Source organism: Pituophis catenifer, unplaced genomic scaffold (genome assembly GCF_029215685.1).
Source record: "Pituophis catenifer annectens isolate HBS135680 unplaced genomic scaffold, rPitCat1.0.hap2 SCAF_3, whole genome shotgun sequence".
Taxonomy (NCBI): Eukaryota; Metazoa; Chordata; class Lepidosauria; order Squamata; family Colubridae; genus Pituophis; species Pituophis catenifer.
Genome location: NW_027256883.1, coordinates 149,572,940 through 149,595,477, shown reverse-complemented (window position 1 = coordinate 149,595,477; position 22,538 = coordinate 149,572,940). Strand labels below are relative to the sequence as shown.

Here is a 22,538-nt window from a genome sequence, read left to right as displayed (position 1 = left end):
AAAACCCTTCAAGTCCCCTTCCAACTCTGTTATTCCATTCTTCATTTTGCAAAGAGTTAAGAAACCGTGGGTAGAAACGGAGGTGGGGAAACGATGGCGGCGGCCAGGAGAAAAAAATTGCATTTTCGGGAAAGGGGCGCCTTATTCTAACAACTCGCCCCCCCCATCGTATTTGAGCACGAGGCAGGAGGTGGGGGGAGACTTGAGGGGGGGGCTCTTGGTCAAGAGACCAATCAGAAAAGGCATTGACAAATGCCCTCCTGCCAAGTGAAGAAAAGGCGTTTTCCCCCCTTTGGTCACGGCGGCTCCCGACAGAGAAGGCCGGAAATTGCCCTGTCAGGAACCCCGGTGGGTCGCTCAAGCGTGTGGTGCCCATTGCTTTTGACCACGGCTTGCTTGCTTGCTTGCTTGCTAAGATCGTGTTTCACTTTCAGGCAAGTAAGTAAGCTTTCACTTTCCAACGCAAATAATAGGTTGTGTATCAGAGCGTCCCTGTTTTCAAGAAACCCTCCTCTTGCGGTGCATTGCCCAGCCTTTCCGTAGAGGACAAAAATATGCCAGGTTCTCCCCCTCCCCCGCTCCTCTGCACTCTTGGGCTGGGGAAGGGCTGGTCCTGGGATCCTCCTTCCTCCGCCTGCGACCCGGGTGGTTTTCTTTGGCTCGGCTTCCCCCGCGTGTATGCCCCGGGCAAAAAAAAAAAAAAAGTACGGTAGAAATTCCTCTTCTCCTCTGCTCGTAGAGTAAGAGCAGAGCCATTGCATGCTAGTTAAATCTTTTTCAATCGTTTTAAATCCAATTAAATCGTTTTTAATTGGACACCAGATGACCCAGCCTGGGAAACAGGTGAGAAAATACAGTAATGGGTAAAGCGAAAAAAAAAATCAGGGTTAATTAAGGCGAGAGCAAAGTCCCTCGCAGTTTCCTGGGGGAAAAAAAAATAATAACCCAGACCGGATGGCTGGAATGAAAGTCCTTGTCAGGGGCATTTTCTTTGCTTCATTTGTTAGATTGCTTTCTTGGCTTTCCTGCAGGAGATCAAAGTAGTTTGGTCTCCAAAATACACAGTCCTCCAACCCCTAAGTTGCACTGAGAGGGACAGCCCCAAAACCACACAATGGCTCTCCAAGGCTAAGAATCAAGTTGATTTGGATTTTCCCCAAGTCTGGTTCACCCTTTCAACACTAGACTACACCTGCTTTTTAGGAAGGGAAGGGAAGGGAAGGGAAGGGAAGGGAAGGGAGGGGAGGGGAGGGAGGGAGGGAGGGAGGGAAGGAAGGAAGGAAGGAATGTAGGTCACTTGCGGGATTCATGGATAGTTACCCCTGCTCAAGCATGTTTTACGTAGACAGGTTTGTAAGTTTGCATGACAACTCAGAACCAAAATCTAATTTGACTGGTTATGTTGATAGGACACAATTGGTGAAACACAGTTGGCTCATTTCTGGTCCAATGGCTTCAGCATTTTCTCATAGATTTTGTTACTTGCTTCAAAAAGTTGAAGATAAGGTTATCAACTGCAGAACTATTCCTAATTCAATAGGGAAAGGAGGTTAAAAGCAGTCAGAAACTTGGGAGGAGGGGACTGTCATTTTCAGAAACAAGATATTGCAGAAAGAAAAATTAGAACATAGTCACACTTGATTTTAGGAGAGACAACTTGAGCAAGCTAGAGAAGTATTGAGGTTAAAGGGAATTACAGAAGAGTAGAAGATTTCTTGAAAACAAGTTATTCTAAACCATTCTCCATTTCTTTTGAGTGCAGAATTGTACACTCCAGTCACAAGAAAAAAATGGGGCATCTTAAGAAACCATTGTAGACCAAAGGAAATTTCAGCTGAGCTAGAGTTTTAAGGAAGAAAACGTCTATAGGGAACAAAATGAGCATTATCCTTAGGGAAGCACAGAAGCAAGTAGCTAGTATCACCAGAAAGAAAGTTAGGCTGATGTAGAAAAGGAGTTTAGTTTCAACTAGTGAAGAACAGCAATTGGGGTTTGGGGCTATGTCAACTGAAAAGTAGAAGCAAAGGAGTGCACTTCCTGTTCATTGAAGAGGGGATAGTAGCAAGTGGTAAGAGGACTAATCTCAACTTCTAGTTTGCTTCTGTAGCTGAAAAGTAGGGTCAATTTACATAGACTGAATTTCAGAAGACTAAAAAGTCAAGGAACAAAGAAGTGGTTGTAAGAAGGGTATTTCTTTTCTTTTCGATTCCCCCCACTATATTTCAGCTCTTCTAGTTTACCATCTATGTTCATACAATTTAGAGGAGCAAATCCTCTAATATATCTGGTATACCTGCTCCTCTTGCAATTCAGTTGATAAGTCTTTAAATTAAATAATTAAAGCTAATTAATATCAGTCTTTACCTTTCATATAGAGTTGAAAGACTGCTACTGTATATGTGACTGCCTACCACATTTATCTTGACTACAATTTGCTAATTTCTTGATTAGCTCTGGCTTTCTGGCATGATTTTAAAAGCATCTTTGAGTATCTGCATAAAATTGGCATAGCTGTCCATCATAGGATTATTATTGTCTACCAGAGTAATTGTCCATTTGACAGCTTATAAATCAAGAGTCCAAGGATAAATCTCACACATGCGGAATGCGTGGAAATTTCAGTTATCCTCAATTAAATGTATAGCCTGCACACTAAAGGATAAAAATAACAAATTTATTTGGGGGTCCTCCATATTTGTCTGGTAACAATCTCTGGTAACAAGAAACATGGTTGGATGGGCAAGAATTGCCATAACTAGTTTCAAACCTTGACCCAGTTGCTGACATAAACCAATTATTGATCTGTACACCAATAATTCAGTGCTGCAGTTCGGTGTTGAACTGTAGCATTGATGACTTGTTCAGCAGTCAGTGGTCTTCCCAGAGGACTTTAGTCACACCACTGCCAGCTTGACGGCTTCAGTCAAGAACATGATAAAACATGGCCTTTCTTATAAGTGTTGTTGATATGAATGTTAGGCTCTTGGCAGTAAGTTTACCAAAAGCATCATTTTCTACAACCTCTTCGGCTGAAGAGGTTGCAGGAAAAAATGCTTTTAAAAGGCTCTGACGATCCCAGCTGAGCTGCGTGATCATCAGAGGCCTTTTTTTTACTTTTAAAAGCATTTTTTCGTCCGAAGAGGTTGTAGAAAAAATGCTTTTAAAAGTAAAAAAACCAGCTTCTGATGATCGCGCGGCTCAGCTGGGCATGGGGTGGGGGCGCAAGGATTTTTGCTACCGGTTCTCCGAACCACCCGCCGACATCGCTTCCGGATCGGGCGATCCGGTCTGAACCAGGAGCATCTCACCCCTGCTTTGCTTGTCAGAAGGTTGCAAAAGGGGATCACATGACCCCAGGACACTGCAATGATCATAAGTATGAAACAGTTGCCAAGCATCTGAATTTTGATCACATGATCATGGGGATGCTGCAAAGGTTGTAACTGTGAAAAAGACTTCTGGCCTTGGAGATGCTGCAATGGTCGTTGTAGCAGTCAAGGTCTACCTGCATTTAGAAAGGAATATGCTACATGGCAGGAGCCATCCTTGCATTGCCAGAAGCAAGCAATTGTCAAACTGAACTTATTTTCTTTTTTTGAAAGAGCAGACAGTTTAATTGGTTGCGATAATGTAATGGACATAGTGTACCCAAATTTCAGCAAAATATATGACAGTGTTTCTTACATTTTATAGAGAAGATAACAAAATGTGGGCTGGGCTGTGTTGCCATTAATTGGATACAGTGGTGGTTGAACACTTGCACCCACAAGTGTACATCAAGCTGGAAGGAAGTAATGAGCAGCATACTCCATTCTAGGCCATTTTCTGTTTGGATTAATGGTTAGAAAATATTGGATTGTTTGGATAAATGGTTAGAAAATATTATGAGATTTGTAAATTTGGGAGATGGATGAAGGAACAGTAAATACCTTAGAGGATATATTCAAGATTCGAGAGGATTTTGACATGCTAGTCAGTGAAAAATATAGGAAAAATACAGGAAAAATATTAAGAAAGTATATCCTAATAATTGTCCTTGGAGAATGTGAAAGACCCTTTATTGACCATTGATCTCATGGTCAATTCAGCAATCAAACTTTTAAAAAAACCTTTGTTCCCTCGCTGATTTGATCAGCCCTGTGTTTGCTTCTCTTCACTTTAAACAATGCTTTGGATTAAAAAAACAAAAACAAAACAGACTTCCAAAGAATATTTATTTTCTGCTGCTGTCATCATGGTTTGGTGCCAGAAAACTGGAAAATTTATTCAAGGAGAAAGCAGGAAGTATGTGCTTTGCTATATATACAGGTTGAGTAATATCTCTGCAGATTACTGTTGCTGGACTGTATGAATATTTATTATGCACTATGACTCTTTGATCACTGAGTTGTTTGTAAAGCTTTCTACTTCTTCTAGGATTTGTAAAGAAAGCTTAAAAACTGTTTTAACAGTAAAGAGGAGAATTTAAAAATAAATGCAATATTGGGCTGAGAAATTCTACTACTGCAGAGGTTTGACTTAATTTTGAGCTTTTTAAAAATAATTTCTGGAAGAGTTAACAGAAAATCTGTACATATAATTTTCTTTTAATTTTCATAGTCACAAGCTTTTATTAAAAAGTAGCTAAAACACAAAGTGCCATGTTTCGTCATTGTAGGATTGCTTGTTATACCAGCAATGTTTTGACTCTAAACTAATTATTAGTAGTGAAAAGGTGGTAAATATTTACTGTCTGTATATACAGACTGTAATATTTGTCTGTGTTATAACTATATTGTGACATAGTCCACTTGCTAACGGTTATTTGTGAAACTGATAATGATCTGCTTGGTGAACAAACAGGCTCAAGTAGGTTTCTAGGGGTGCAATAATTTGAGGGGTGTTTAAAATGTGTTATGATCACATTTACAAACATATCAATCTACTACAGAAGAATTATCTTTAGTATTGAAGAATGGTCACATTTCTGGCTGAGGGTATATGGTGGCCAAGGTTCACATGTCCTAGGCCAGGGGTCAGCAATCTGCGATTCCGGAGCCGCATGCAGCTCTTTGGGCCCTCTGCCGTGGCTTCCTGTCCCATCACTGGTTGGCCCCACCCCTCGTCCTTCTTATTTCTTTTATTTTGATTCCAGCCAGAAGTGGCAGGAAGCGAAGGCTGCCTTACACGCAAATGTGGCACCAAGGCAGGTACAGGGCAGCTTCGCTCCTGCACTCTCCTCCCCCCTGAGCCCGGAACATGCGCACGTGTGGGGAGACCCTCTCAAGCAAGCGCCGAAGCTCAGGAAAGGTGCGCACGAGGCTGGCAGCGGCTTGCTTTAAGGAGGGTCTCCCCGCGCGTGCGCATGCTCCCGGCTCAGCCACAGCTGGCCATGGCGTCACGGGAGTGGGAGGAGGAGTAGAGTGCAGGAGCGAAGCTTCCCTGTTTTCCTGCCTTCATGTGACATTTGCACGTAAGGCAGCCTTCGCTTCCTGCCACTTCAGGCTGGAGTTTGCACCCTCCGCACTCGGCTGAAGAGCTGCCGGGGTGGGGGATGAAACAGCAAGGCGATGGCTGGAGCATTAGTGTAGTAGAGAAGCCACGTCCTGTTAAGACCCTCCTAAGTTTTGGCGCTTGCTTGGGGAGGGTCTCCCTGTGCATGCACACGTTCCCGGCTCAGCCACGGCTGGCCAGGGCATCACCAGAGGAGTGGGGAGAAGGACGGTCGCCCGAAGGGAGGGGGGAGAGAGAGAGTCAGAGACAGAGACACTAGTAGTGCTAGTAGTAGATGTGCTAGTAGTGGGATTTGGAAATTGATGAATAATTTCTGGGAGAAGATTATTGTTTAGAAAGAGGCAACGGACTCTGTTGTAGAGGCCATCTCTTAATTCAGTTGTATTAATTCGTGTTTCCAACTTTTTCTTTGTGGTGAAGATTGTTGAGAAAGTGATGGCAACCAAGAACAACAGAAGAAGTACATTCTTTATAATTAATTATTTTAATTTGAGATTCAGATCCTGGTGTGAGATAAAAAAGACATTGATTGCTCTAGGAAATTACCTTCATCAGGACTTGGATGTGGGGAGTATATCCCTCTTGGTCTTATTAGACCTTTAAATATTGTTCAAAATCTTCCAAAATAGTGTTTCCCTTACATGGTTTAGATGTACTTTCATCATTGGTTTAGTTCCTCACAGAGTGGGCAAGTTCTAGTCAGTAATAGTAATAGTAGTAGTAGTAATGGTAATGAGATAAAAGCAATCAATTCAAAGGTTATTCTATTATTGTGATTCCCAGAGCTTGGTCCAAACATTATTTGACATCTGTAGGAAACTAATGGGAGAGATCATCCTTTGATCTGGTGTGAAGTATCACCAGTATGCTGATTATACTCATGTTTACATCACAACCCCAAATCAAGCTGTAGGTACTTTAATAGTCTTGAACTGGATCTTTGAGGGACTTTAGAGAAGAAACAATGTGAAGGCCTCCTTGTCCATAGTGCCATCTACTCTTTGAGCAGGAACTGAGAATTCAAGAAGACCCAAGATTGTATATCACTGTTGAGAGGAGAAGTGTGGTCCCATCCACAAATAAAGATGGACAATTGCCAGGTCTAGGGAACCCTAATAAACACAACCATTTGATCTTGGTAGAATTGAGCTAGAGTTGGGTCCTTCACATTCAGGTTCACACAGCATCCAGATATGGTGCCAGAACTGCAACATTTTGGTGTCTAAGCTTTAGGGAGGGCATTGTTTATTTTACTCTAAATGAGTTTTAATTATATTAATTGAGCTGTTTAGTATGTTGCTTTAAGATTGAGTTATATTATTATACTGTATACTATTCAGAATCTTTGGACTGAATGGTACAGATGTTTTTAAAATAAATGACTTGTTAACTAAATAAATATTCTATGCAGCATTACCAAATTTTTTATCAATTTCAAATTGTACACTTACGTTAAGAATTTGCTGCAAAGCTTTGCAAGTGTTCTCCAATGTGAGGCTGTCTAAATCAGGTGTCTTTTACAAATCCAATTTTTATTTCCCTGTTTTCCAGAAGCCTGCTCAAAATGCAAAGTGAGAACCTGGGACCAGTAAATTACTATGTTGGAATTGATGTTGGCACATCAAGTGTCCGTGCAGCTTTGGTGGACCAGTTTGGCACGGTAGTGGCTTATGCAGACCATCCAATTCAAATTTGGGCACCACAACCTGACTATTATGAACAATCCTCTGATGACATTTGGGCAGCTTGTTGTATAGTCACAAAGGTAGGGACATAGTGTGAATGAATGGCTACATGCTTTGAGGAATCCTATCTAATTATTTGAAAGAAGTTGACTGTCTTTGAAAATGATTGCAATGTGACGTCTTTTCGCTGTTAAGTTCACAAAATTTTGGCTTTTTTATTTATGTTTGTCTGTATGATAGCCATGCTTTAAAGACTGACAGAAGCTTCTGAAAAAATGTTGTGGTTGTTAGTTGTGAAGTCGTGTCAGACCCATCGCGACCCCATGGACAATGTAATGTGTCTTTCGTCAATTATAGCTGCATTCTTTTTCTCTATTTCTGTATCCAATGTCTTCTCCCTATGTTGCTAGCCGGGTTTTAATTCCCTTCCAATATACAGTATGTAACAAAGTTCTATTAAAAACAGCATAGATGCTATTGGACTGGGTATCTTCATTTATTGGGCAATTTATTCATTAATTACTTTGCTGGGTGGGGGCGCATGGAGAGCTTTAATCTTTTTCTAACTCATGGCAGTTTTGAAATGTGCTGGGTTTCTGTTGCAAAATTTATATCTTGAAGTTGTATTTTTTTATCCAATAAGGCAGAAAAAATACCAAGTTGTTTTTTAAATTTTAAAAAGTGATTCTGAGCACATGATCAGATAAAAGCATGCATAAATTTTCCTGAAGATGATTAAGAGGCATTCATATGTTTATATCTTGTAACTGTATATACATTGTAATAGAAAAGTAACCTGGAAATTAAATAATGAATGCAAAATAGAAGTTTATTATTCTGTTCTGGCTCCTTTGCTTTAATGTGGATACTATGGGTTGAAATAGTAATGGACATTGGGGACAGTAAGGTGTTTTAGACCGCTGAAAAAGATGTGGACCCAAACCAGCCGATGTTCTAAGGTTGGCTTTTTAAATATGCATGAGATTCTTGGTAATTTGTGGGTGGACAGTTCATTGTTCTCTTATTATTGATCAGTCTTTTTAAACATTCATGAGCCATGCTATTGAGTGAGTGTCCTAAGAGGGTTGAAGCCAGAACAATTGTTATGTGAATAATGAAATAAGAGTAGAGACCTTCTCTTCGTTACATATTCCCTCTCTTTTCCTATTTAACTTGAAGATTAAATATATTGCTATTACACTCTAGTAATCTGATTTACAAAGTGTATAAAAGGTAAGAGTGATTTTAACTTACACTATTGAAAAGGAAATTTTCACTGGCATTAATATTTGTTTTTTATTTGGGGGTGGGAAACGGCTTCTCGATCCTCACAGTGAGCCAATTGCCAATTTCCTTCATCCGTTCGCCTTCATTTCTTTGGGCCTAATTTTATAGCTTTCAGAGAACTGGAACCTTTTAAAATGTAGCTGGATGCATTTTAAGTGCAGCTGGAGAAGGACACTGATGGACCATCATACTTAGAAGATTAGTTTTCTTGTAGAGTTGATTTCTCATCTGGAGAACCTTAAAGGGCTGATATCAATCATGCAAGTTTCATTATGTTTTTCCATTCCTCTTTCTTATATCCTAATGATTTAGAGAAAAGCCACTGTGAGTCTCTTCTGATATTACCCAAACCTTAAGAAATAGTTTGCCAAGTTTGTTTCTGTAAGGGCTTCTGAATATTTCCCTCAAGGCCCACTCTGAGGCTCTCTGCATCAGAAAAGTATCTGAGACTTTGAACACCTATTGTCACTCAGATTAAATGAATGTTTCTTAAACTGGGTTGTTGTTGTTTGTAAATCAGTTAAATTCTTCCAGGTAAACAATAGTATATCCATGAAATAATTTACATTAACAGATCTCTCCTCAGATCTCACAGTGAAACAACTGGGAAAAACATCTTGAGAAGACTTTTGGATGAGAGCTCATCAAAACAATGAGATTTTTAGTAAGAAAACATTATTGAAGTTTTATCTTCAATTTATTTTTTCTGGAAGTGGATTTTTGACAATCACAATAACCAACCTGTACATACCATTTGTTTAATAGTTTCATTCCCATTATTGACCAATATACCAACAAATACAAGTTCATGGATCTCCATTATAATATATAATCAACCAGTTAAATGTAAAGGAAATATGTATTTATTTTGTGGTCTTGGATTCTGGATTTCTGTGGATTTTAAAAAGAGTGAATTCAACAATGGGTAAAGTAACCAACAGTCCAAACTGATATAGTTATTTAGATAATCCTATAGTGTCGGCATTTATACTATCTATGTACAATGCTGTCTATGTTCAGATTTGAAGGAATTTAATTTGAACTTCAGCTTTATACACTGTTAGCTGTTTTGTGTGCCTCAATGAATAGAAAAGTGAGCTATGCATTTTTTTTTTCACAGAAAATTACTCGAGGAATAAATATTTCCCAGATTCGAGGGCTTGGCTTTGATGCTACCTGCTCCCTTGTTGTTCTGGATAGCCATTTTCAGCCTTTGGCAGTCAACTCTGAAGGTAAAACCTTCAAATAATGACTAAGATTTGCAATAGTAAAATGACAATTTAAAAATAAAATCAGGGCAATAATAATATAGCCAGGATAAATTCAATTATAAATTGTGCTGATAGCGAATTATCCACCTTTCAGATAGATGTGATTAAAATGTTTGTATTTAAGTATATAGGATTTTCATATATTTTTATGAAAATTTGTTTTCAAGTTTTATCTAGAGTAAAAAGTTAAGTGAACTAGAAGGTGAAAGTGTGAACACAAAGAGGGAATTTGTCTCAGAAAGAGTGAATGAACTTAAAGAAATTGTTAATGAGGAATATGGGAAAAATTGCCAAATTTAAAAAAACCCCAAAAGAAATCAAGCTAGATGTTAGAACAAACCATGAAAATTATCAGGAAGAGAAGAGAACCTGAAGCCAAGAAATACAGAAATTTCAGGAAAGATCTTAACAAAGAATTTTAGAAAGCTGTTACAATGACATCTGTAAAGACATCAAGATGGAAAAAGCCACACACACACAAAACCACAAATAAGCAAACAAACAACTCAAAAATGAAACCAAGGAATGTCTTCCAAAATATTTTTGTACTCAGATGGCGATTCTAACTTTGAAGTGATATGCTAAAGGCTGCCAATGGACAAACAGTAACTAATGACAAGAAGTATTGGAACATGGCTATGTTGGTTTAGATTCTGTTTTACATCTATTTTCTGTTTAATTTTAGCATTTATAATTGCTAATGCAGTCAGCAGGAAGGCAGAATCTGTACATTTCTTTTGTATAATCAGAAAAAGGGGTGGATCACCTGTCAATATTGAATTTTCTTAATTGCAGTTGTGCCCAGTTACAGCAGTCATGTGTGACTATTTTTGTGATCTGTTTAAACATATTGTAATTATAGGTACGGTGCCCATTTCTAATGAAAAAAGCATATCTTTGTATGGATAGTATCTGGAGAGGAGAATATGTGTACTAAATATTTTAATGGAAACAATGACTGATTTGATTTTTGTTTTATAAGGAGAACACAAAAGAAACATCATCATGTGGATGGACCATCGTGCAGCTAATCAAGGAACACGCATCAATGAGACACAGCATAGTGTGCTGTCCTTTGTTGGTGGTGTGATGTCAGTTGAAATGCAGCCACCTAAATTGCTATGGATGAAAGAAGTGAGTTCAAGAATTCAATAGGCTTTGACATTTTTGTCAGGAAAGCTTCTTTGCCAAGAATCTTCTAACCTGTGTATCAATCGTTCTCAATCTGCTTCTTGTTAATGCTCCAGCCAATATCTCCAGCTGACTTAGCCAATCATTGTTTTTAACCTGGTCCTCTTCTTAGCCTTCTGTGCAAAGCATGTTGGCAAAAGTGCTGAGAGGCACTTTTGATTTCACTGTTGGTATCTTATTATAAGAGGCAAGGCAGAATGTTTCAGTTTGAAAGATGTACATTTCTAATTGAGAAATGCAAAGAAAAATGGAACTGCTACATATAAGATCTCTAGACAGTGCATTGGATTGAAAAGACTATAGAATTTTGTAGTATACATAAACAGTACTTAAGAGACATGGATTCTTAGAGTGCAGATAATTATTGTCAAAATAACATCTGCCCAGAAAATAAGTAGCTTTTTAAAATACAGAGAACTTTTAGTATTTTCAAACTATCAATACATTTTCAAATATCTATATTTCTGGAAAGGTTAGAATAGACTAGACATCTTCAGTTGAAGTTTACCATGGGTTTACCATGTCATGACATGTCTGTAATAGCAGGCAAGTTGTGGACTACCTGTAATCCGTAAAATTTCCATTTAAGTTGATTTGTTTTATCTGTATGAAAGTCAGTTTGCACATACAGTAACAGTCTAATGCAGACATGTCAAACTGGTGGCCTGCGGGCTGGATACGGCCCATGCAGGCCACGCCCATCCTGATTCAGCAAAGGTAAAAAAACATCCTGATACGTCACAATATGCCCCGCAATGCGATCAGGTTTGACACCCCTGGTCTAATGTCTTCGTTAATTTACCTTTTTTTTGGTACAGGCCAGGGGTGGGTTCTACTTACCTTTACTACCAGTTCGCAGCGGGGCTGAGCGCTCTTCTGTGCATGCGCAGAAGTGTTTTGATGGCATCGGGGTCGGTGGGTGGGCGGAGCTTCCCGCCAGTTTTATTACCGGTTCTATAGAACCGGTGCGAACCGGGGGCAACCCACCATTGGTACAGGCTGATACAGAAGTTTTTAACATCAAGTATCAGATGAAAAGGAAAAAAAAAACCTTGTACCTTTTGAATTTTTTATAGGCCTCACTAGCCTGGCTTCTACATTTGGTTTCAGTGATGTTTTCTGTCTTTTAATAAAGGCCAGTGTAAATTGCGCCCTGCCAGTTTCTAAGAGCTGAAGTCTCTTTTTCTGATTCTTAACATACAGTGGAATTAGTTGGAGCTGGTGAAGATCAACAGAGTTAACTGGCAGAAGCTAAGAATGAAAAATTCATATTGATAGGAGTTAATTAGCATAACAGGAAGATCCTGTTATGATATACGGTATGGATATTCACTTAAACTGCTCCACACCGAGTGGTGTTTGAATAATTTATAAGAGGTTTAGAAAAAAGTTTTGGGTTTCTATACTTGCTATTTCATGGTAACTAGAAGCAGTAAAGAGATGAAGTTCACTGTTTAGGGTAATAGCTTCAAGGAGAAAATTGTAGAAAATAAATAAGTATGAAAATACAAGCCTGTGGCATGTCAAGTTTAATGTTATGGATATAGGATAATATCAAGTATAGATGAATGGGAAGTTGTATGTCATTCTCTTGCCTACCAATGAAAGAAATAATAGGGTTTGTTATTTTTGATGGTAAAAATATAATTCTTTCTAAACTGGTGGGGTAGTGTAATCTATTGTTGTTTTTTTATGGCTGTTATATCTATCCATTCTATGGATTCTAGTAATAATTTTCCTTAATTAACATTTTATATGATTTTGTTTACTATGTAAAATGCCTTACCTAACTACCTTATAAAAGGAATGTAAGTTATGATTCTTTGAAGATTATTTGGATGAGAAAGAAGAAGATTCTTACAAGGAGAAAAAAACAGTTTCTTTGAATTAATACTTATATGTGCAGTCAGCCCAGAGCTGAGAATGGTGGGTGAACTAGGCAAATAGATAGATCACAGTACTCTCTTGAAATCTTCCTCTCCAATCTTTCCACTGACCAAGGGAAGTGGGAAGAAACAAAGCAAGCAATTTCTGTAGGCAATCTTCTTTACCTGATCCTTTCCTGCTGTTAATGTGATCTCATAATTCTTGACTTAAGAGCAAACAGATTACTCTCTTGAAATCTTTTCTGTTCCAATATCTCTGCTCTGTAGTTGTTAACTTAGTAACACAGTTGTAAAGTGAATCTGGCTTCTATATTGACTTTGCTTGTCAGAAGGTGTGGTATGGTGTAGAGGGAATAAAGCAAGCTAATACTATTCTGCCTGACCCTTTGTCTTCCCCACCTGCCGAGTGGAGAGTTTGGGGAAGAAAAAATTTCAAGAGAGTAAGCTGCTTTATTTGCTCCCTTTTTGATTATCCTTTTGCCCAAACTGGAAATACATGCATTCTGCCAAATGAGAATTAACACCTGCATCGACTGAAGTGGCCTTTATATATGGCTTAATTTTATGGAATTTCATGAGTCTCAGAAGCTTTTTTTATTTAATATTTTTTTCTGGAGGCAATAAGCCTTCTGGATGGATGACCTGATATCCCAGTATATCTTTGAAACAATTCACAAATTTTTGGTGGCTGTTTTAGAGTAGATTATATGTAATGTTCTGATTTCTTTCTTTTTTTTTTCAATCAATTTTTTATTGATTCATATAACTTATTACAAAAGGAACTATTTGCCAATGTGGAAGCCAGATTCACAGCTGCAGTGATTCACTTAATTGAATTACTTAATTGTAGCAAGAAAGGTTGTAAAATGCGGCAAAATTCATTTAACAACTGTCTTGCTTAGCAACAGAAATTTTTGGCTTAATTGCGGTCATAGGTTGAGGACTACCTGCATCTCTCGATCCTGACTTGCTTAAAGGGCTGAGATAAATCAGCTTATCTCATCCCTTTGTTACCAGAAAAGATATATTGTCACTTAGCACCATAGTGGAAGAAGAAAGGGAATAGTGCCAACAATTGCTGAATGTTAATTTTAATTGCTGAAACTTAAGCTTAAAAATGCTTACCATGCTTCAAATTTAGAACAAAAAAAAAAAAAAATCAGATGGCAAGGATTTGGTTTCCATTATTGGTGGTAGAAAGCCACAGCTAAGGTTCTGTAATTCCTAGGGATAACTTTCCTTAGTATTATAAGATACAGGATCAGATTGTATTCCTACTGAGTATGTAATAAATAAACTAACTATATCTCTCTGTACATAGTTTGTTTCTTTAATTGTGGAAAAACTATTCTATAATTAATTATTTTCATGGAACTTCGTGAGTCTTGGTAGCTAGCTCAATATCTATCTTTTATTTGTTTATTAAACAGATTTATATAGCTGCCCTACTCTCACAGAATTCGACATAGTTTGTTTGAAAGTAAAATTCACGGTGTGCTCTCACATTCTTTTTAATACAAAGGATTTGTATATCTTAAATAAACATGCAGAAATAAGATGATACCAACAACTTCAAATCACTCATTCATTCATGTAACTCACTGAATAAATAGACTCTGTTTCCTCACACTAAGAAGTAAGCAATCTCGTTCTCTCCAGTTTCTTGGGCATATAAAATTAATCTCTGGAAGTTTTGATTGTCTCTTGTTCCTACCACTGTTCCTACCTGTCTTAGATTTGGGCTAACCAAATTAGGAAACCAGGCTCTGATTTTTATGTAAAACAAGAAGTGTTCAGTAGGCTTTCTCTTAGAAAAATCATAAGGAAGACTATCCTGAGCGATGTCATTGGTTTCTCTCTGTAGGCCATTGAATTCTTGAATTTTAGTTCTATTTATTGTTTGTTATTATGTTTAACCCTTGGTTGTTGAATTGCATTATACCAAAAAGTATTTGTTACGTTTTCTTTCTATAATGGTGGTGCAATCTGTAATATGCTGGATAATTATTAGGCACCTGCAGTCTGGACTGAATATTTCTGATTGTTTAGATTAGAGAGATTGAATTACTAATTAGACTAGATATGTTCCTAAATTGATTTTAAAAGCTTCATTCGCACTTCATTTAATACATGAAAGGAAAGAGATCTTCCTTCCCATGCTTTTTCCACAGGGTAAAAGGTCAGAGTATAATAGCTTGACAATTAATAATCAAATGGCAATTACATGCAATAATTATTTTTCCTCTCACATTGCTGCTTTCTTCATCTTCTTTGAAATGCCTGGTATATTTCTGCTATCTTCTTCCTTTTATCCTTTTTTATTCCTCTCTTTCCCTTTTTCATTAAGTAGTCAGAAGCAGTTGCCTCCGGCAGCTTATCTTAAGTACTATAAAAGGGACTGTAAATTATCATTTAATTCATTATAAGTGTTATGGTATTTTTAATCTCAGAAGGGAAGAAGTACTTGTGAGGGTTGAGTTTTTTTGTTTTGCTTCAAATGCCAAAATAACTACTAGCTTTGGATTTGAGAGAAGAGCATTATGTGCTGCTCTATTTTGGGGAACTAAATGGTTTGCGCTGACCTTGAACTGTTCAGTATGTGTGATTTTTCTTTCCTTGTGATGCATCAGAAATTATCACAATATTTGTGATATATTCAATATTCACATCTGAATAGCCAGGTATGGTAAACCAATGTTTGAAGCCTTTCAGTTTTCTTTCTCCCTATTTGTGCTCTGGGAGTAGGTTGATAATAGTTTAAAATTTATTTTTATATGTGCTAAATAAACAGGTTGATGTTATTTTTTTTTCTCCCTCTTTCCAATCTGGCTTTATTTTGCAGACCTTGTGCCTGGCAATTATTTTTAGAATAATGCTGTTTTGCCCACTTCCAATTACTCTCCTCAACTCCCACTTTCACCCACATTCTCTGTTAAGAATGTGATTTGATTTGTGTTGAACCTTCTTCCTTCTGGAGAGCGGAATTATATAATCATCAAATCTTCCCTTAGCTGCAATTCTACATGCCAACTGCTGCCAATTAAGGAATATTCACTTAGTTGTTCTGATCCTATCCCCATGTTGATGAATCAGGGGTTTTTTGAGGGGGTGGGGAATAGAAAGAAGGTTCCTTGAAAAGCAACCACTATAATCTGAATGAAGTCATACCTGAGGTATAGTTGCTTGAATTTGCTTCAAATTCAGCATGTTTTTAATAGGAGATCGAGGACTAGATTCTCTTTCCAAATGTTTAGATTACTATGTATTATTGGGCAGATAGAAGGCTAAAGAGGGAGGAATGCCATGATTAATGCTTAGCTAAGGGAAATGACTTGTATGGTCACCACAGCAGAGGCGGAAATTTTGAGTAGTTCGGAGAACTGGTAAATACCACCTCTGGTTGGCCCCGCCCCCATCTATTCACTGCCGTCTGAGTCCCAGCTGATCGGAGTCCCAGCTGATCAGCTGGGTCTTCTTTTGTTGCCCTGCACAGGAGAACAGAGGTTAGTGGGGTTGGGTGGCAATGGGGATTTTACAGTATCCTTTCCCTGGAGTGGGGTGGAAATGGGGATTTTACAGTATCCTTCCCCTGTCATGCCCACCAAACCACACCCACCAAGCCACATCACGCCCACCAAGCCACGCCCACAGAACCGGTAGTAAAAAAATTTGAATACCACCACTGCACCACAGGTAGCCCTCAACTTAGAACCATTCACTTAGTGACCGGTCAAAGTTACAACAGTACTGAAAAAAGCAACTTGTGATTGCATTTTACACTTACGACTTGCAGCAGCCCAATGGTCATGGGATTAAAATTTGGATGCTTGGCACCTGGCATGTATTTATGACAGTTGTAGTGTGCCGGGGTCATGGGATCACCTTTTTTGACCTGACAGGCAAAACCAACCGGGAAGCCAGATTCACTTAACAAGCATATTACTAATTTAACAACTGCGGTGATTCACTTAACAACTGTGGCAAAAAAAGGTCGTAAAATGGGGAAAACTCACTTAACAACTGTCTTACTTATCAATGGAAATTTTGGACTCAGTTTTGATCGCAAGTTGAGGACTACATGTTTTACAGAGGTAATAATAATGTCTTACAATGGGCTCTAATGCTTCCTGCTTTGCATAGAATCTGCTCATCCAGGATGAGCTGGCCAAGAGGACAAGCTGCCAGTAGTCTCCAGCCTGGGATCTTAGTAGAACAGGGATCTCAAAATAGGTTTCTCTTTTTATATATTGTTAGAAGCAGGTTTTGCAGTAAGATTAAAAAACTACATAAATTAAAAAGTAGAAAAAAGAGATATGAAAAAGATAACAAAAGGAAAAGAAAGATATCTAAAGAAGCGACTGCCCATCTTTGCAGTACTTATAAACATGATAGTTACCATCTCCTCCCTCCCAAATTACATATCATGCTTCTTCCCACAAGCAACTCTTTTTAATTAGTAAATCCCTTTCAGCAAAAAGTCCATACATTTCCTGTCTTTGTTCCCTCCTTGGTCAAACAAGTAAATTTAGTCATCCCAGGAAGCTCTGCCATCTTTCTCCATTGGTATATCTTCCACCTTTGTGTATATAATAGATTCGCTGTACAAAGTCCTTAAGATTTTTCAATCGCAGTCCTCTCATTCTCAGCTTGCTTCCCTTGGAGAGTCAGAAAGGCAGCTAAAACAATTCTTTGTCACAAAGCATAAAGTATTAAGTAATTTGGAATGTATCTCTCTCCATTGAAATCTAATCTTTAACATTGATTTTATTACTGGTTGATGCTGACTTATGTTTTTATGATAGTAGCATCTTTTTATACATTGACCATTTTTAGGATTGTAGTGTTTAATTGATTTTATGAAGTTGTGAGCCCCCTCAAATCAGCAGTGGAGGCAGAATATGAATAATTTTACAGAAATAAATATGAAGTTTGTGGGAATGGAAGGAACAGATTTAAATCTTCAATTGTCTAAAACCTATCGTGTTTCTTAAATATTCAAAAAAGCAGAAGGATGATTAGTTTCATTTCTTTAAAAAGGTTTATTTCTTAAAGTCAACATCATTAAAAAAGATCAGCAAAGTGATATTTTTAACATAGATAATGAAATGCTTTCTAGCTGCAGTGTATTAAGTCTGTCTCAGTGTCTGCTGTTAAAGTTGTAGGTCCTTGTGTTCTGTGATCTCAGCTCTGTTTCTTGGAAAACATGTAAGTGATTTGACATGTCACTTTCTAGTAAGAAGTTGATCAAAATATTGTCTGCTGAGTAGATAGAACAGGAGAGTAAGTTATTATGATCACATTTGCAACTGATTAACTACTTGGAATAGACTAGTCCAGGGGTGTCAAATTTGCGGCCCGGATGCGTCATGTGCTGGTCCCGCCCAGCGCCCGTGCCCGGTTTAGCAAAGCGGAAAAAAGTCCTGTTATGTCACGTGGCGATGCCATTACGACGTGTGTTTGACACCCCTGGACTAGTCAGTGCTTTCAAAATAGCCATTTAAAAAAAAATGTCTAAATGGTGATTTCCATGAAGAAAGAGATATTTGGGAAAAGGAGGCCAACTATACTTGGGTTCCATTGAATAACAAATAAATCTGGAGCTATGGAAATGACTTGCTCTACTGAAAACTGCATTAGGGTAGTTTCAGTACACTTGTTAATTGTGTGGAGTATTGCAAGTAATAGAATGACTTTTGTGATCAGGTTGGTATATTTAAAACTTACTGTTAGTGTGAAAACATATAGCAAAAACTGATGTGTTTTTCTGATCTAACCCAGTGGTGACGAATCATTTTGGTGACTAAAATGAATCATTTGGATGTGTTTCAAGGGGCTCATTTTCGAATCTTTTTATTGTGGCTTTTGGAAAGATGCAATATGCCCACTTATTTTTCCTTTTACATCAGACATTTGACCCTATTGACACTAAACCACTCTCTGGTCATCTTAGTCCTGGCTTCAATAAAAGGGAACAAGAACAAACTTTTACAGGATTTTCAATACTCTTGCCTGGAAATTCTTATTTCATTTCTATCCAGCTTTTGTTCCTTTTCCTATTGATTTCTTTAATTTTTGGATCTTAAGAATTATAGTTAGATAATGATATCTATATTTATTTATTTATTTAATTTATATCCCACCTTTATTATTTTTGTAAACAACTCAAAGTACTGAGCATATCTAATGCTATCTCCTCCTCCTGTTTTCCCCATAACAACAGCCACCTGTGAGATGGGTTGGGCTGAGAGAAAATGAGTGGTCCAAAGTCAGTCAGCTGGCTTTCATGGCCAAAGTGGGATTAGAATTCCACAGTCTTGTGGTTTCTAGCCTGGTGCCTTAAACCACTAATCTAAACTGGCTCTAAACATGCATGTAATTACAGTGGTAGTCCCATGATGCTACATGAAATAAAGTACTAAATTCAGCAACATTAAACTTTTATTCAAATCACAAGATATGGAAAATATCATAAGGCAAATATTATTATATGTGAAGCTAAATATAGAGAACTGAATCATCGAGTTCTCTCTGTGAAAATATTCTTTCTGAAACAAATTATAGAAGGAATGGCAAAACCTGGGGGCGGAGTCAAAAGAGGAATCAGCTTAGAGTCTCTATGTAGCCACAAATGAACCAAATCCAATCCCTCTTGAATTCTGTTGAAAAGTTTTCTGTGAGTTGAGTAGAGTAGTGACAGGAGCAACAGAATAATAGAGTAATTGTGAAGTTCCAATTAAACTGATTTGTTACTAATCATGCCTATGCATAAGAATCTGCTCAACTAACTGTTAGCACTATCTTGGCATTAGATAAAGGTCAACTGAATTCAAGAGGGGTTACTTAGATGCCCTTTAGAGACACTACTGGCAGATGCCAGAGACAGCTACACTCATTATTAAGTTGGTATTCTTTTCCTGCTTATTATTTAGAGCAGGGGTGGGCAAATATGGCCTCTTTATGACCTGTGGACTTCAACTTCCAGAATTCCTGAGCCAGCTTGACTGTCTCAGGAATTCTGGGAGGTGAAGTCCACAGGTTGTAAAAGGGCCACAGTTGCCCACTTCTGATTTAGAGAGTTATGACTTGAAATATATTTTGACATCCAGTTCCTTTGGGAACGGGATGCAGAGTTCTCAGAGTACATGGAAAAGACACACAAATATATCCATGGATATAAACATAAGAGGTGATGGTAATTCATGCTGCAGAGGTTTAGTAATGAATGTTCGGAGGTTGCAAATATAGTATATAAAACATCCTTCAATAGACTATGGCTTTGCTTGTTAATACCTTTTGTTGGAGGACAAAACATGAATAAAACTCAAATAATTCTATATAGAATTTTATCATTCTGTACAGAATGATGAAACTTAAATTTGGATGAATGGAACACCAGTGTTGTCTTAGCTACTGCATATGATTTAAATTTGTTTTTAAATTATATGAGCTAAAACTATCCTTTTTATCTCCAACAAAAATTATCAGAATTTGCGAGAGTCTTGCTGGGAAAAAGCAGGGCACTTCTTTGATCTTCCGGATTTCTTATCATGGAAAGCAACAGGTGCCACAGCAAGGTATGCAAAATATTATGGCATGTTTTGTTTTTTCTCATTTCTTTTCTTGAGCCAACTTTTTCTTTTATTTATTTTGACTGTATGCAATGTACATACACCTGCATATGATTTAAATTACATCTTGAACCTATCTTGCTATTGTGCATTCCTGAACAAAATAGTTCCGGTGAGCATTTTCAGTTCTTAATTTATTGTTGTTACTATTGGTTCCCTGATTCCACATTCACATATCTGGAATTTGACCAATTCAGTACCAGTTTCTTGGAGACAACAGCTAGGGTATTATATTTCACAGGGGATAAAACATCTCTTTTCAATTTAAGTAAAAAGAAATCCAGATTTTACACCCTCTGTTGGAACTAGAGGGAGAACAGCCAAGAGTTTGAGAAAGCCAAATGAATTTTTTGTTTGTTTGAAAGTTTACAAGCTCTTAATTCTTGAAATAAAACATGCATTTTTAAGAGCAAAATTCTAACATTTATAGTTTAATGTATATGTATATATATATTGATTTGTAAAACGTTGATATTTTCCTCTATTTTTTATATTACGCAAATAAGAGAAACAAAATCTGGAATGAAGGTAACTTCAGTAAATTTGCTGTTGCCATAATAGGCAGTCATGGTAAACCTGGGCATTAATATTGACAGTTTTTATTAAAATCAAGTCATAAATCTAGTATCAATAAATAGGGAATGGAATCTAAAGGCTAACCTGAGGAGCAGATATTGAAAATTCTTGCCTTAATTTTGATGGAGTAAAATATTTAATAGTAGCCATAAGTTTGAGTTTCACAATTCTCATGAGACCACTTTCCCAGGACTGAAGCAAGCAAGGCCTTGCATGCAATCCAATTTTCAAATGGAAGAATTTCTGCCCACCCTCTTGGAAGATCCAGGCCTGGACATTGTTATATTCTGTAATTCAACCCTATTCTGTCTCCAGCTGGATTCTTCCTAGGAGTTTTGGGGAAAGAACATATTTCTGATCTTCTATATTTTTATACTGTTTATGTAACCTTTAGGTGTGTTGAGGGGAGAGAGGTAAAATAAAGCAGGAATTGTAAAAGGAGATGCTGAGGTAATTAACTTTTATGTAAACTGATTTTTGAAAGAGGAAGACTTAGGTTGCATTATACAGCAGAGAGGGCTAAGCAACTGCATTATTTCCCTCTGCTTCCCAGGGACAGTATCACTGTGTGGCCCCTGCCCCCCTGCCCAATTTTTTTAATTGGCTGGAAAATGAGTATTCAGATTAAATGGTAAGAATTTACATGCAGTTTATGCTCTCCCCACTTGTGATACTTCTATGTGTTCTGTGGTAGAGGCAAAGGTATTTAAAATGAAATGAAAGCTTCCTTTAAGACACTGTAAGTTTTTCATTTCTGGTTGCAAAAAAAATTATGGTTTATTTATTTATTTAATAAATTTATGTAGCTTACAGTATTAAAAATCCTGTGCCTGGAGGCCGTACGGATCTGGATGGGGAGGAACAGGCTCAGGCTCAACCCATCCAAGACTGAGTGGCTGTGGTTTCCGACGTCCCGATATAGTCAGTTGACGCCATCACTGACTATTGGGGGTGAATCATTGGCCCCCACGGAGAGGGCTCGCAACTTGGGCGTCCTCCTGGATTCACGGCTGTCTTTAGAAGAGCACTTGACGGCCGTGACTGGGAGGATTTTTCATCAGGTTCGCCTGATTCGCCAGTTGCGTCCCTTTCTGGATCGGGACTCGTTACGCACGGTCACTCATGCCCTTGTCACCTCCCGCCTGGACTATTGCAACGCTCTCTACATGGGGCTCCCCTTGAGGAGCACCCGGAGGCTCCAACTGGCGCAGAGTGCGGCCGCACGGGTGGTAATGGGAGCGACATGGCGTTCCCATGTAACACCTCTCCTGCGCGAGCTGCACTGGCTCCCGGTGGTCTTCCGGGTGCGCTTCAAGGTTTTGGTTACCACCTTTAAAGCGCTCCATGGCTTAGGACCCGGGTACTTGCGGGACCGCCTACTACCACCAATGGCCTCCCACCGGCCGGTACGCTCCCATAGAGAGGGGCTCCTCCGGGTGCCGTCAGCCAAACAATGCCGACTGGCGGCCCCCAGGGGGAGAGCCTTCTCTGTGGGGGCACCTACTATCTGGAACGAGCTCC

General features: G+C 38.3%; 1 protein-coding gene across 1 annotated transcript in view; it reads left to right on the top strand.

The window, feature by feature from the left end:
- The first annotated feature begins 319 nt into the window (after nucleotides 1-319).
- Nucleotides 320-22,538, top strand: part of FGGY (FGGY carbohydrate kinase domain containing) — a 150,970-nt gene continuing 128,751 nt past the window's right edge. The window contains exons 1-5 of the mRNA XM_070939505.1: nucleotides 320-438; nucleotides 7,045-7,258; nucleotides 9,586-9,697; nucleotides 10,719-10,870; nucleotides 20,299-20,387. Coding sequence (XP_070795606.1) covers nucleotides 7,058-7,258; nucleotides 9,586-9,697; nucleotides 10,719-10,870; nucleotides 20,299-20,387 — 554 coding nt within the window. The 5' untranslated portion in view covers nucleotides 320-438; nucleotides 7,045-7,057. The remainder of the gene's footprint in view (nucleotides 439-7,044; nucleotides 7,259-9,585; nucleotides 9,698-10,718; nucleotides 10,871-20,298; nucleotides 20,388-22,538) is intronic.